The sequence below is a fragment of the Chiloscyllium plagiosum genome, unplaced genomic scaffold, assembly GCF_037043375.1.
Source record: "Chiloscyllium plagiosum isolate Xiang-an unplaced genomic scaffold, Cpla_swu_hap1 HiC_scaffold_8, whole genome shotgun sequence".
Classification (NCBI taxonomy): domain Eukaryota; kingdom Metazoa; phylum Chordata; class Chondrichthyes; order Orectolobiformes; family Hemiscylliidae; genus Chiloscyllium; species Chiloscyllium plagiosum.
This window is the reverse complement of record NW_028270146.1, coordinates 39,805,489-39,819,727: the sequence shown is the minus strand read 5'-3', so window position 1 is coordinate 39,819,727 and position 14,239 is coordinate 39,805,489. Positions and strand designations below refer to the sequence as shown.

The window sequence follows — 14,239 nt, the reverse complement described above, 5'->3', positions numbered from 1 at the left end:
CATGTTGACTATCCCTAATCAGTCCTTGCCTTTCCAAATACATGTACATCCTGTCCCTCAGGATCCCTCCAACAACTTGCCCACCACCGAGGTCAGGCTCACTGGTCTATAGTTCCCTGGCTTGTCCTTACCACACTTCTTAAATAGTGGCACCACGTTTGCCAACCTCCAGTCTTCCAGCACCTCACCTGTGACTATCGATGACACAAATATCTCAGCAAGAGGCCCAGCAATCACTTCTCTAGCTTCCCACAGAGTTCTCGGGTACACCTGATCAGGTCCTGGGGATTTATCCACCTTTAACCATTTCAAGACATCCAGCACTTCCTCCTCTGTAATCTGGACATTTTACAAGATGTCACCATCTATTTCCCTACAGTCTATATCTTCCATATCCTTTTCCACAGTAAATACTGATGCAAAATGTTCATTTAGTATCTCTCCCATTTTCTGTGGCTCCACACAAAGGCCGCCTTGCTGATCTTTGAGGGGCCCTATTCTCTCCCTAGTTACCCTTTTGTCCTTAATATATTTGTAAAACCCCTTTGGATTTTCCTTAATTCTATTTGCCAAAGCTATCTCATGTCCCCGTTTTGCCCTCCTGATTTCCCTCTTAAGTATACTCCTACTTTCTTTATACGCTTCTAAGGATTCACTCGTTCTATCCTGTCTGTACCTGACATATGCTTCCTTCTTTTTCTTAACCAAACCCGCAATTTCTTTAGTCATCCAGCATTCCCTATAGTTACCAGCCTTCCCTTTCACCCTGACAGGAATATACTTTCTCTGGATTCTTGTTATCTCATTTCTGAAGACTTCCCATTTTCCAACCGTCCTTTTACCTGCGAACATCTGCCTCCAATCAGCTTTTGAAAGTTCTTGCCTAATACCGTCAAAATTGGCCTTTCTCCAATTTAGAACTTCAACTTTTAGATCTGCTCTATCCTTTTCCATCACTATTTTAAAACGAATAGAATTATGGTCACTGGCCCCAAAGTGCTCCCCCACTGACACCTCAGTCACCTGCCCTGCCTTATTTCCCAAGAGTAGGTCAAGTTTTGCACCTTCTCTAGTAGGTACATCCACATAGTGAATCAGAAAATTGTCTTGTACACACTTAACAAATTCCTCTCCACCTAAAGCTTTAACACTATGGCAGTCCCAGTTGATGTTTGGAAAGTTAAAATCCCCTACCATAACCACCCTATTATTCTTACAGAGAGCTGAGACCTCCTTACAAGTTTGTTTCTCAATTTCCCTCTGACTATTGGGGGGTCTATGATACAATCCCAATAAGGTGATCATCCCTTTCTTATTTCTTAGTTTCACCCAAATAACTTCCCTAGATGTATTTCTGGGAATATCCTCCCTTCGCACAGCTGTAATGCTATCCCTTATCAAAAATGCCACGCCCCCTCCTCTTTTGCCTCCCTTTCTATCCTTCCTGTAGCATTTGTATCCTGGAACATTCAGCTGCCAGTCCTGCCCATCCCTGAGCCATGTTTCCGTAATTGCTATGATATCCCAGTCCGATGTTCCTAACCTTGCCCTGAGTTCATCTGCCTTCCCTGTTAAGCCCCTTGCATTGAAATAAATGCAGTTTAATTTATTAGTCCTACCTTGTCCCTGCCTTCCCTGACTGTTTGACTCACTTCGGTTCTCAGCTGTACCCGTCTCAGATTGATCTCTTTCCTCACTATCTCCCTGGGTCCCAACCCGCCCAACTTACTAGTTTAAATCCTCCCAAGCAGTTCTAGCAAATTTCCCTCCCAGTATATTAGTCCCCTTCCAATTTAGGTGCAATCCGTCCTTCTTGTACAGGTCACTTCTACCCCAAAAGAGATTCCAATGATCCAAAAATGTGAACCCTTCTCCCATACACCAGCTCCTCAGCCATGCATTCATCTGCTCTATCCTCCTATTCCTGCCCTCACTAGCTCGTAGCACTGGGAGTAATCCAGATATTACTACCCTTGAGGACCTCCTTTTTAAAATTCTACCTAACTCTCTGTAATCTCCCTTCTGAGTATCAGCCTTTTTCCTTCCAATGTCGTTGGTTCCAATGTGGACAATGACCTTCTGCTGGCCCCTCTCCCCCGTGAGAACATTCTGCACCCTCTCTGAGACATCTTTGATCCTGGCACCAGGGAAACAACACACCATTCTGATTTTTCTCTGCTGGCCACAGAAACGTCTGTCTGTACCTCGGACTACAGAATCCCCTAATACAATTGATCTCTTGGAAGCCAACGTACCCCTCGTTGCATTAGAGCCAGTCTCAATACCAGAAACTTGGCTGTTTGTGCTACATTCCCCTGAAAATCCATCACCCCCTACATTTTTCAAAACAGCATACCTGTTTGAAATGGGTAGATCCACAAAAGACTCCTGCTCTAGCTGCCTACCTCTCTTACCCTTCCTGGAGTTAACCCATCTATGTGACTATATCTGAGACTTTCCCCCCTTTCTATAACTGCCATCCATCACATGCTGTAGCTGTTGCAAATTCCTCATCACTTCTATTTGTCTCTCCAACCGATCCGCTCGATCTGATAAGATTTGCATCCAACAGCATTTATGGCAGATATAATCCGCAGTAACCCTTAAACTCTCTTTAAACTCCCCCCTTTGACAAGAAGTACATATCACTGCAAAGGCCATTTTTGCTCCTTCACAATCTACAGACCCAGAAAATAACACCGTCTTATTCCTCTACAAACACTGCTCCAGGTTAAATTAATAGATAGGCTTATATTTTAAGTTTAATCAAGAGACTTATCTCCAAAAACGTATAATCAAGAAAGAATCCACTGTACCCACTACTGCAGCCTTTCTATTGGACAGACTTAAAACAACAATTAACTTATTTGATTCTGTGCTGTGAACTTCGCCCAACAGTTCCTCCAAGATTAGTTGTGAATTTCACTGTTTGTTAACTTTCCCAGATGCACTCCGATGTCCAGCGATACACAAATTCAAACAGCAAAGGCGGTAACTGTGCAGATTTTCTCTCTCTCTCTCTCTCTCTCTCCTGCACTGTCCTCACCATGTGCTTCCTTTGTCTGCTCTTCTCCCATTTAAACTGCTGTTGTTTTGACTTTTTTTTCCCAAAGTTCCAAAACAATGCAACAGCATATAAAACAGTAATTGCTGCTTCTGGAATTCGAGGAAATCACCTCCAACACCTAAAATACCCCCCAAAAAAGGAGCAGCTCTTACAGCCAGAAATTTTTCCTGTCCTCCATCTTGGATTACCCAGAATCCTCTTGCCAGCACTTGGCCCATATCTCTCTTCCTATGCATACACCCATCCAAATGCCTTTTAAATGTTGTAATTGTACCAGTCTCCATTACTTTCTCTTTCTGTACATGCACCACCATCTGCTTGAAAATGTAATCCCGTAGGTCCCTTATAAATCTTTCCTCTCTCACCCATTAACCTCCATCTCTCTCCCTTCCCCCTTCTTTGGAAAAGACCTTGGCTATTCACCCGATCCATGCCCCTCATGATTTTGTAAACCTCTATAAGGTCACCCTCAGCCTCTGATGCTCCAGGGGAAACAGCTCCAGCCTATTCAGCCTCTCCCTATGATCAGTAATTTTAAGGACATGCAATATTACATCTCAAGGATGATTCAACTTCCTTTATTGATCCTTCAAGTATTTGCAGCATGCATAGTTGTTAGAAGTTTTGAAAAGAACTCAACGAGATGATGTAAATAGTATAATTTGGAACATGGGCCAGCACACAGATTGCTGCATCACCTTCATGTGTATCTTAAAAACGGATATCACCGTAAGAATATGCGAAGATCCAAGGCATCTCAAAACTTCACTCAAAAGGTGCCTACATAGAATATGATGCTTGAAGAATTAAATCCTAAAGTTTCTGAAACCAGATTTTTTCCCAAACTTGAAGCCTGGCTACTGGTATGTCCACTCAGCAGAAGAATCCCAAAAATTCAAAACCAAGGAGGTCATCTGTATGGTACTGTCTACAATGGTTACCATTTGGGCTATCATAATACCTATAAATAGGATTATTGAAAATGTACCTGACTGCGTTTGCATATTTGATAATATTACAGATGTGGGTAAGACAAAAGCAGACCAGGGGAAAAAAACCTTCACTTACTGATTCAGAATGTTAAACATGAATTAGTATTCAACAACATGAAGTGCCAGATCAGCCTTGGCCAGACAAACTCTGTTTGTGTCCATTAAAAAAATCTGCACATGCAGTCCATCATAATCCAAGTAAGATTGAGGATGTTAAATAAATGCTAACATTTCATAATGAAGAGGATTTGAGATATTACCTTGAATTTTGAAGGATCCTGTTGCCTTTTAACCTGAACTTCGCAGACAAGATATCTCCGGTGAAAGATTTGCTCAAGAAGGATGTTTCCTATGTCTGCCAGACATCTCCAATTCTCTCAAAAAAGTTATTAATAAAATCTTGCTTACTACAGTACTCCGACCACAAGAAAGACAGGATTCTTTAAGGAGATGCATTGTTAAAAGCCCGAGGCAAGTGTTTTGCAAGATGAAAACTTTTTGCTTTTGTTTGGAAATTCTGTCAACTGTGCAACAAACAATTCCAACAGAGTAAAAGATATTAGGTCTAGAATTTAATATCATGGAGTTTTACACCCACCTATTTGGCAAGAAATTCACTGTAGAAATAAATCACAAGCCATGAGAAATGATCTGCCATAAACCACTAATGAATGCATTGCCACTATTGCAATGTTTACTTATCAAGATTCAATGATAGGACTTCAAAATGAGATATAAGCCTGGTATCAGGATGATTACATCTGACATGTTGATCAGATTACACAACCCAAAGACCAAGATATTCCTCTTGATTTACATATTGATGCTTTTAACTATGAAGTTGAAGATGTTCTCAAAGTTGTTGTGTTACACTTTGGCAACTGCAAAGGTGTGCAGCCAGAGTTGCAAAATATAATTGTCCAATGATAGCCTTGAAATTACTAAGGAAGTACTTGAGAAAATGTATTAACTTTGACCATACAGAGATAAACTTATCACAAAAAGTTCTCTAGCCAAGGCTGATGTGGCAATTCTTAAATACTAATTCATATTGTTACACCGTTGTATGTCATGGATATTGAAAACACTAAACAGCTAGTATTTGAATCTATTTACTGGTTAGGGCTGAATTAAGATATTCAATGACTTGTGAATGCATGTGAGGCATTCCAAACATTCTAACCCCAGCAGCAGGGGAGGTGCTAATTCACATAATGTTCTATCCACCCCCTTGGAAGTAGCAACAGATCCACTTACAGTGCACAGGGACAATTACATTCCTGTGGTAGACTACTTCTTCAAATTTCCCATTGTTTAAAGAACTTAACAACACAAGTGCAAACATTGCTGACACAATGACCGCTATTTTTAGTTTATTCAGTATCTTGAATAGTTTCTGAAAATGGACTACAATACACAGGCAAACCATGTTCATGAGTCCGACATTCAGTATGATCAGGGCTGATCATCCAGCTTAATACCCTGTTGCTACTTTATCCCACAGCCTTTGATCCCTTTAGCCCGAAGAACTATATCTAAGTACTTCTTAGAAATATTCAATGTTTTGGCCTCAACCACTTTCTATAGCAGTGAATTCCACAAGCTCACCACTTTCCGGTGAATAGATTTATCCTTACATCTTATCCAGCAACACATTTTTCAGCTCCTTTGATGCTGCCAGACCTGCTGCGCTTTTCCAGCAACACATTTTTCAGCTCTGATCTCCAGCATCTGCAGTCCTTACTTTCTCCATCTTATAAGGTCTATCCTATATGCTGGTTCTAGACTTGCTGCTCATCAAGAACATCCTTCCTGCATTTACCTTGTTTAGTCCAGTTAGAATTTCATGGTTTTCTATGAGATCCCTCTCAATATTCTGAACTCCAGTGAATATAATTCTAACTGATCCAGTCTCTATTCATACCTCAGTACTGCCATTCCAGGAATCAGTCTGGTAAATCTTTATTTGGAGATGCTGGTGTTGGACTGGGGTGCACAAAATTAAAAATCACACAACATCAGGGGCTGCTCCTTCATCAGGTGGCCTGGTATTGTGTGATTTTTTAACTTGGCAAATCTTTGTTACACTTCTTCCAGTACTAAAACATCCTTCTGCAGATAAGGAGACCAAACAGCACACCAAAGCTCCAGGAGTGATCTCACCAAGGTCCTGTACAATTGCAGCAAGATAGCCATGCTCCTGTACTTGCATCGTCTTGCTATGAAGGCCAATACACCCTTTGTCTTCTTCACCACCTGCTCTACCTGTTTGTACACTTTCAGCGACTGGTTTACAAGGACACTCAGGTCTTGTACCTTCCCCTTTCCCAATCCACTGCCATTCAGTTAATAATCTACCTTCCTGTTTTTGTTACCAAAGTGGATAACCTCACATTTATCCATTTTCTACTTCATGTGCCATGTTGCCCACTCGCTCAACTTGTCCAAATCACAGTGAAGCACCTCCGCATCCTCCTCAGGGTTCACCCTCTCCCCAGCTTGGGGATATTACAATCAATTCTCTCATGGAAATAGCTGGGACCTAAGCACTGATTCCTGCAATACGCCACTAATCACTGCCCTCCATTTGGAAAAAGACCAGTTTATTCTTGGAAAAAGACCAAAAGAGTTGAATTCCAGAGGTAAGGTTAGAGTTACAACCTTTGAAAAATGCAGCCTCAATGTCAGAGTGTGAAGGAACCTTAGCAAAACTGAAGTCAGTAGGAGTCTGGAGGTAAGCTCTCTGCCACTGGGAGTCATTTCTGGCACAAAGGAATCTGGAATGAAGAGCAAAGTAATTTGCTTGATTGTCACATCCAGAAACCACTGACACTCGTAGCAGCAGTCTGCATTGTCTACAAGATGCGCATTCAGGGTCTTCAGACAGCACATTCCAAACAGATGCCCATTACCATCTAGAAAAAACAAGGAACACCACACCAATTAGGTCCCCCCCAAAAGCATTCACCACCTTGACATGGAAAGCGGTTCAAGGGAGAGCTCACCACCACTTCTCAAGGGCAACTGGGTTTGGCAGCTACGAACACACAAATCCCATTAATAAAATAATGTTTAATATTATTAATATATGACTCTAATATAACTGCTTACAGAATAAGGCAAGTCTTTATGAAGCTTGTGCACACTAACCTCTTCATGATCTGTTTCATCTTCATTGTTGTTCAGTGAGGAAAAATCCAACTCTAGATTTTTGTCAACGTTCTTCCCTTCCTTCCAAACTTCCTCAGATTCTGCTCCATTTGTTCCTTTTCTATTACCATTTACAGCTACTTCTGCTTCAACAACTGGACTTGAGCCTTTTGGAATTGGAGGTACAGGTTTTGTAGTGTTGAGATCTCTGCGAGATGATACTAACTTTACCAGTGCAGGTTTCAATGATATGGGAGAATGACTTTCTTGTGAGCTGTCTCCTAAATAATCACACAGTTAAGTAAATAGACACACAATGAGATGCAGGACAATGAAGCAGCTGAAAAGCATAAATTACGGAATCTTCATTTCTTTTTGAATATACACCGTAATCTCTCCAATCCAGCTTTTTTTTGCTTCGTAACACCAATTGATCAGAAACCTTTTGACTAGAATTCAACAACTTGCCACCATTTGGTACAGTATTTTGAGAACAGAATCACTGAAGATTTGAATAAGTAAATAAAATACCTGGATAAGAAAACAACTTTTAATACTGTTCTGTAATGTTTTATCACAGTTTACACAGAGCAAATATTTACATCTGCAATGATTTTTCCAGTTCTCACAGTTGTTCACACAGGCCTTCTAACAACATTCTATAATCCAGAAAATTCCAAACCTAGAAATGACTTGGTCCCAAGCATTCCAGACTTGAGAAGTTGAAGAGTATTATAATTCAATAACTGTTATTGCATCTCAAAAAGGTTTTAAACCAGCCATTGCATTATTTTCACTGAATTCGACACAAAGGGAGAAATACTACAAACGAGAGAGCATAATAGAATCATAGAGTCATACAGCATGGAAACCGACCCTTTGGTTCAACTCATCAATGCTAAACAGTTATCTTTAACACTATTCTGATACTTAGGTTCTGCAAAGCTGGAAATGCAATGTATTGTTTTGTTCACTTCAAAGTATATGGGGGATAAACACTACAATGGCACTTTTTCCGAATAGCTGGCAGTGACTAGAGGAGTATTGCAAGGATCAGTGCTAGGGGCCCCAGCTACAATATATATTGATAAATTAGATAGGGAAATACATGTAATATCTTCAAATTTGCAGATGACACTAAGCTGGGTAGGAGGGTGAGCGTGAGGAGGGTACTTCACTGCAATTTGGACAAGTTGAGTGACTGGCAGGACTGTCGCACGAGGAAAGGTTGAATTAATTAGGATTATATTTGCTGGAGTTCAGAAGAATGAGGGAGGGATCGCACAGAAATCTATAAAATCTAACATGACTAGACAGGGTAGATGCAGGAAAGATGATCCTGATGGTGGGAGAATGCAGAAAAGTAGGAGATAAGGTTAATCATTTAGGATTTACATGAGGTGAAATCTTTCACCCAGAGAGTGGTGAGCCTGTGGAATCCACGACCACAGAATGCAGTCGAGACCAAATATTATATGCTTTTTAAGGAGAAATTGGATATAGCACACGGTGGGGTTAAGGGATCAAAGGATTTGGGGGAAAAACAGAAACAGACTGTTGAGTGGGATAATCAGCCATCATCATAATGAATGGTAGAGCACGCACAAAAGGCCAAATGGCCTCCTGCTTTATCTATTTTCTGCATTTTCCAGAAACATATTTGGCTATGGTGATGAAATTATATTGAACATGTAAGAGTAGAAGTGTAGAACACCGTAATTTAAAGAGTGCCTAAAAGCAAAAGTCTTGTTGAAACTTCAAAGCCAAAGATTCCTAATTTTCTGATTGATTTTACATCCAATGGCAACCTACCCCTGTACAATTAAACAAATAGAAAATCTAGCATTAAGTACTCGAGTCCCTTCATTAGAAAATTAAGATGAAGCTCTGGAATATTCAACACAATAATCTATGCAACACTGCCTCCTTTAAGGCATTCCTTAAAACCTAACTGCTTGACCAAGTTTCTGGCCACTTGCCTTAATATTGTCATAAGTGGCTCAGTGTCAAATCCTGCTTTATAACACACCAGTGAAGTACCATGTGACATTAAATGATAGTAAGAAGATAATATGCAGGCAGTTATTACGAAGAAAATGTTTACAAAACAGCTTAGTATTACATTGTCATGTTAAAAAAAATCCAATTGCATAGAGTTTATCAGGCAAAATAACTGAGTACTTCCACATTTCCCAATCTTCTTTAATCTCTCTGCTACTTTTGACATGGTTGACCAGTAATACCTGCTCTCTACTGACTAGTTTGATGGAGCAACCAGCCAGCCAATCAGGACAACCGAAGTAATTCATTGTTATTTCAGTTAAATGAGAAGTCCTCCCAAAATTAAGTCTTTCGTTAATTCTGCATTGCCTTTTGGTGAAATCATCCTCAAACATGGGATCAAGCTTTCAAACATGTGCTCTGAACATCCAGCTTTACCAACAACAACTTGAATTTCCTTAGCCTCTTTAATGTAATGAGAAGACCCTAAGGTTCTTCATGATAGCATTATAAAGCACTGAGCCAAATACAGGTAATTAGGTCAGAAAGCTTGTCAATTAAGTATTAAGAAGTATCTTTAAGGAGCAAAGTGAGGGTCGAAAGATATAGGGAGGGGAGTACAGAGCCTGGGAGTACAGAGCACGGCTGCGAACGGTGAAGTGACAATGATTGGGAAACCATTGCACTAAGATGACACCAATCAATATCAGACTAAAGGTAGTGACTCCGGCTATGGCCTAGGGTAGCAAATTCTTTGTTCCAAAAGCCATTCCCTATTTGTGAGCCCGGATTGGGAGCAATGATTGTCTGCATGGTCCTAGGACAAATCACAGCAAACTAATCTTGTCTTTAACTCATTCCTGGAAATGTACATTTTTTTAGCATACACTGATCCAGGACAATAATTGTAGCTGATTCTTCCTTTGTGCTACACTACTTCTATTCAGCACAAATGGTCAAGTCTAATTTTACTGTCCATGTTGCTGAGGTAGCTGAGCAAAACTAAATCATTATGTTTGAAATAAAATCTGGAACCTTCCTGATATGGATATATTGATGTTACTTTATGGTGTATTTATCTCTTGAGTAATTGGATGTCCCTGAATTGTGTAGGCGTTCCAGGGTGTCCAAGATGGTGATGGCGGAGTAAGCAGCTTCCGGGCTCTTCCTCATTTATTTTTAGTGTTCCTTTAAAAAATACTTACTTGGAACGGCAGTGATATCACTGGAGTGGCAGAGGGCTGGAGTGGAGCGGGATGGCCAGCAAGGTGCACATACAACCCGAATGGGATAGCCAGCGGGCTGGAGGCCCAAGCAGAGCGGCACAGCCAGCATGGCCTGAGCAGAGCAGGGCGGTTGTTGGACTGGAGACAGCTTTTCTAACTTATATTATGAATAACTATAACATAACTTTTTAAAAAAATTTCTCTATTTTGTATCTAAGGGATTTGTACCTAGGTACTTTGTACCAAAGATGGTGCTGCGTGGGGCGACATTGTAAACTTTTCACTGTACTCCTGCATTTCTGTACTTGAGTACACGTTACAATAAACCTAATTCTGTTGATACCAATGCTGCAACAATTTTCACCATCAAATGTCAGAATATCTTTTTTGGTAAAATTGTTTGAACAGAAACAAAAAAATTCAAAAGGTTAGATGGTATACATTAATATCAGAAAGACACTTATCAAATCTATTTACAATATAAACTGGGAGCAGTAGAAATCATTCTTAATGAAATTACTTTTCCCTTACAGATCCCTTCCAAGGCATATATCAACTGAAAGACCTCTGTCAGTGTTGCTCTTAAACAATTATGAAGCAGTATACAATTAGACATTAGGCTTTCTTTTCTTTCCTGCTCTTCACCTCCATCTCTCTTCTATGGAACAGTTCTTGTTTAAGTTTTATACTTAACGATAATAGATGAAATCAGAAACTAGGTAGTGTGAGTAACCAGTCGAAAAGTGTGGTGCTTGAAAAGCACAGCAGGTCAGGCAGCAGCATTCGAGGACTAGGAAAGTTGACATTTCAGGCATAAGCTTTTCATTAGGAATGTTGATGGGGAGAAGGGGGCTGAGTGATCAATAGGAGGGTGAGGGTGATCAACCACTTCAACTCCCCCTCCCACTCCACCAAGAACAGGCAAGTCCTGAGCCTCTTTCACTACCAAATCCAAGCCACCCAATGACTGGAGGAAGAATGCCTCATCTTCTGCCTTGGGACTAACCATACAGCATCAATGTCGTCTTTACCAGTTTCCTTATCTCCCCTCCCCCTACCTCATCCCAGATCCAACCCTCCAACTCGGCACCGCCTTGTTGACCAGTCTCACCTGTCCATCTTCCCTCCCACCTATCCACTCCACCCTCCCCACTAACCTATCACAATCATCTCCCATCTGCATCCACCTATTGCCTTCCCAGCTACCTCCCCCAGGTCTATCCCCACCCTCCTATTAATCTCTCAGATTCTGTCGCCCCCACCCCACCACATTCCTGATGAAGGGGTTGTGTTTGTAATGTCAATTCTCCTGCTCTTCAGATGCTGTCTGACCTGCTGTGCTTTTCCAGTGCCACACTTTTCGACTCTTAACTCTCAGATCTGCAGTCTTCACTTTTTCTTAGTGTGAGGGATCACTCTTATGGATTTGTGTCCTGCCATACTTTGTGCACTGAATTTTCAAATCACTTTTGCCTGTACTTTTATTTCACTGTTATAAAAAATACTATTTAACAAAATTAATGTTTTCAAAATGTATAAAAAGAATAACAATCCGGCGATTATACTTGAAATAATCATCATGTGAGACTAAAACCACTAGTAAGTAAGCCAGGGAAAATATTAATCCATAACAGAGATATTTAGAGGCTTTAAGTATGTTTAGAACCACTCATCTTGCTTTTACAAAAATAGCCAACTTGGTTAATCTTACTGAGATGGTGGAATGCACAAGATAAAAGTACAATGGCGTAAAATATCATCTCACTCGCAACATGATGCAATAAATCAGGAAAATTTATTTGAATTAGAGAATCAGTATTATTATCAATAACAATTTTAAAAGGAAAAAAAGTAAGTAGATAAATACTTAAACAATAGAAGTGCCCAAAGTAAAAAGTAAATGAATAGTCATTTCAGATGGGGTCCGAGGGAGTGTTGCGGAACAAACTTGGAGTGCAGGTTCATAACTCCTTGAAAGTGGAGTTACAGGTAGATAGGGTGGCGAAGAAGGCGTTTGGTATGCTTTCCTTTATTGGTCAGAGCATTGAGTACAGGAATTGGAAGGTCATGTTGCAGGACATTGGTTAGGCCACTGTCGGAATATTGCGTACAATTCTGGTCTCCTTCCTATTAGAAAGATGTTGTGAAACTTGAAAAGGTTCAGAAAAGATTTACAAGGATGTTGCCAGCGCTGGAGGATTTAAGCTAGAGGGAGAGGCTGAATAGGCTAGGGCTGTTTTCTCTGGAGCGTTGGAAACTTAGGGGTGACCTTATAGAGGTTTATGAAATCATGAGGAGCATGGATAGAATAAATACACAAAGTATCTTCCCTGGGGTGAGGGAGTCCAGAATTTGAGGGCATAGGGGTAAGGTTAGAGGGGAAGATTTAAAAAGGAACCTCAGGGGCAACTTTTTCATGCCGAGGGTGGTATGTGTATGGAATGAGCTGCCAGAGGAAGTGATGGAGGCTGGTACAATTGCAACATTTAAAAGGTATCTGGATGGGTATATGAATAGGAAAGGTTGGAGGGATATGGGCCAGGTGCTGGCAGGTGGGACTAGATTGGGTTGGGATATCTGGCCGGCATGGACAAGTTGGACCAAAGGGTCTGTTTCCGTGCTGTACATCTCTATGACTCTATAACTCTAAGAAACATATCTGTTGTTATAAAATTTTGTGATTCTACAGGCATTGGGGATGTTGTAAAAAAGTAAAGAATTTAAATTGCTAATGTTTTAACATTTCCTACAAACACTAAAATGAACAATGTTTGTCAACATTCAATGCTCTCTTACCAAAGATGAGCAAATCTTCAGACAACTGATCGGTCAGCCGCCGGGAACTAGGTTTAGGTACTCCTTCAAAATGCTCAGTAGGCCACGAGTTAGAAAAATTAACAGTTTGTTCATGAAATTTCTTCGATGATCCATCAATTCCAGAGACATTGACTGGCCTTGCTGCAGTTGGCAATGGAAATGATGGGAGATAGTGAGGCCCTTGGCTGCAGCTGGAAGTTGGAAATGGTGCAGAATCGATAGTAATGGGATTATAGAAGGCATGATTCTTGCTGGAAAGAGCCAAACTAGCACGAACAGCTAAAGAAAGAAAAACAGTTAATTTTTTAGATATCCACTGTATTTAAAAAGGGATATAACAAAAAAAATGAAAGGTAGTAGATTTAAGACTCGATCTTGCATGTTTTATAAAATGCACACATTTCTAATGTATACCATATTTCTGGTTTACATTATGCCTTTTGAAACTTAATTTTGTTATTTTTATCGAAAGGAAGTTTGTTTCTTCTCTACTCCATGAGGTAAATGAAGCAAGGAGACAAAATCTTCAATTTCCTAAGCTGTGCTGGTTTATTTATTCTTTAATGGTGATGTTGCTGGCATAAATGTTGAAATACAGGAAATTTGTAACACTAATATATTTGGTCTGCTGCTACTGTTTCACTAAGATATATAGATACACATACTCGCAAGCAGCCTTCACTTCTTTTTCTGAGGCAGCCCCTCAGAATTAAGGAAGGCTTGTGTTTAATTCAGTTCATTGAATTTTGAGACAGTTGATAAAGCCCAATGCACAATTGCAGACTTTGCCACATGCAGGGCAAGTGGTGTTTCAACTGTCAGGGGAATTAGTTATTGAAAGTTTGTAGATACTCAGGCATTTTAAAGTTCTGAACAGACTATGCAGGGGGACAAGCAAATCATGCCCAAGAAGCAGTGTTTTTGAGGAGTGTGTATGCACAGCTGCCCAAAAAACAGATCAGACACAGTAAAGGGAAATTAGAAGG

General features: G+C 40.4%; 1 protein-coding gene and 1 long non-coding RNA gene across 7 annotated transcripts in view; one reads left to right on the top strand and one right to left on the bottom strand.

The window, feature by feature from the left end:
* The window catches only part of togaram1 (TOG array regulator of axonemal microtubules 1), a 172,834-nt gene that overhangs the window by 49,084 nt on the left and 109,511 nt on the right, over positions 1–14,239 (bottom strand). For all 4 annotated transcript variants that reach the window (XM_087989728.1, XM_087989729.1, XM_087989727.1 and 1 more), the window contains exons 4-5: positions 13,233–13,532; positions 7,210–7,490 (exon numbers count right to left, since the gene is read on the bottom strand). In XM_087989728.1, the coding sequence (XP_087845854.1) occupies positions 7,210–7,490; positions 13,233–13,532 (581 nt within the window). The remainder of the gene's footprint in view (positions 1–7,209; positions 7,491–13,232; positions 13,533–14,239) is intronic.
* The window catches only part of LOC122553488 (uncharacterized), a 114,126-nt gene that overhangs the window by 67,473 nt on the left and 32,414 nt on the right, over positions 1–14,239 (top strand). The window lies entirely within an intron of this gene.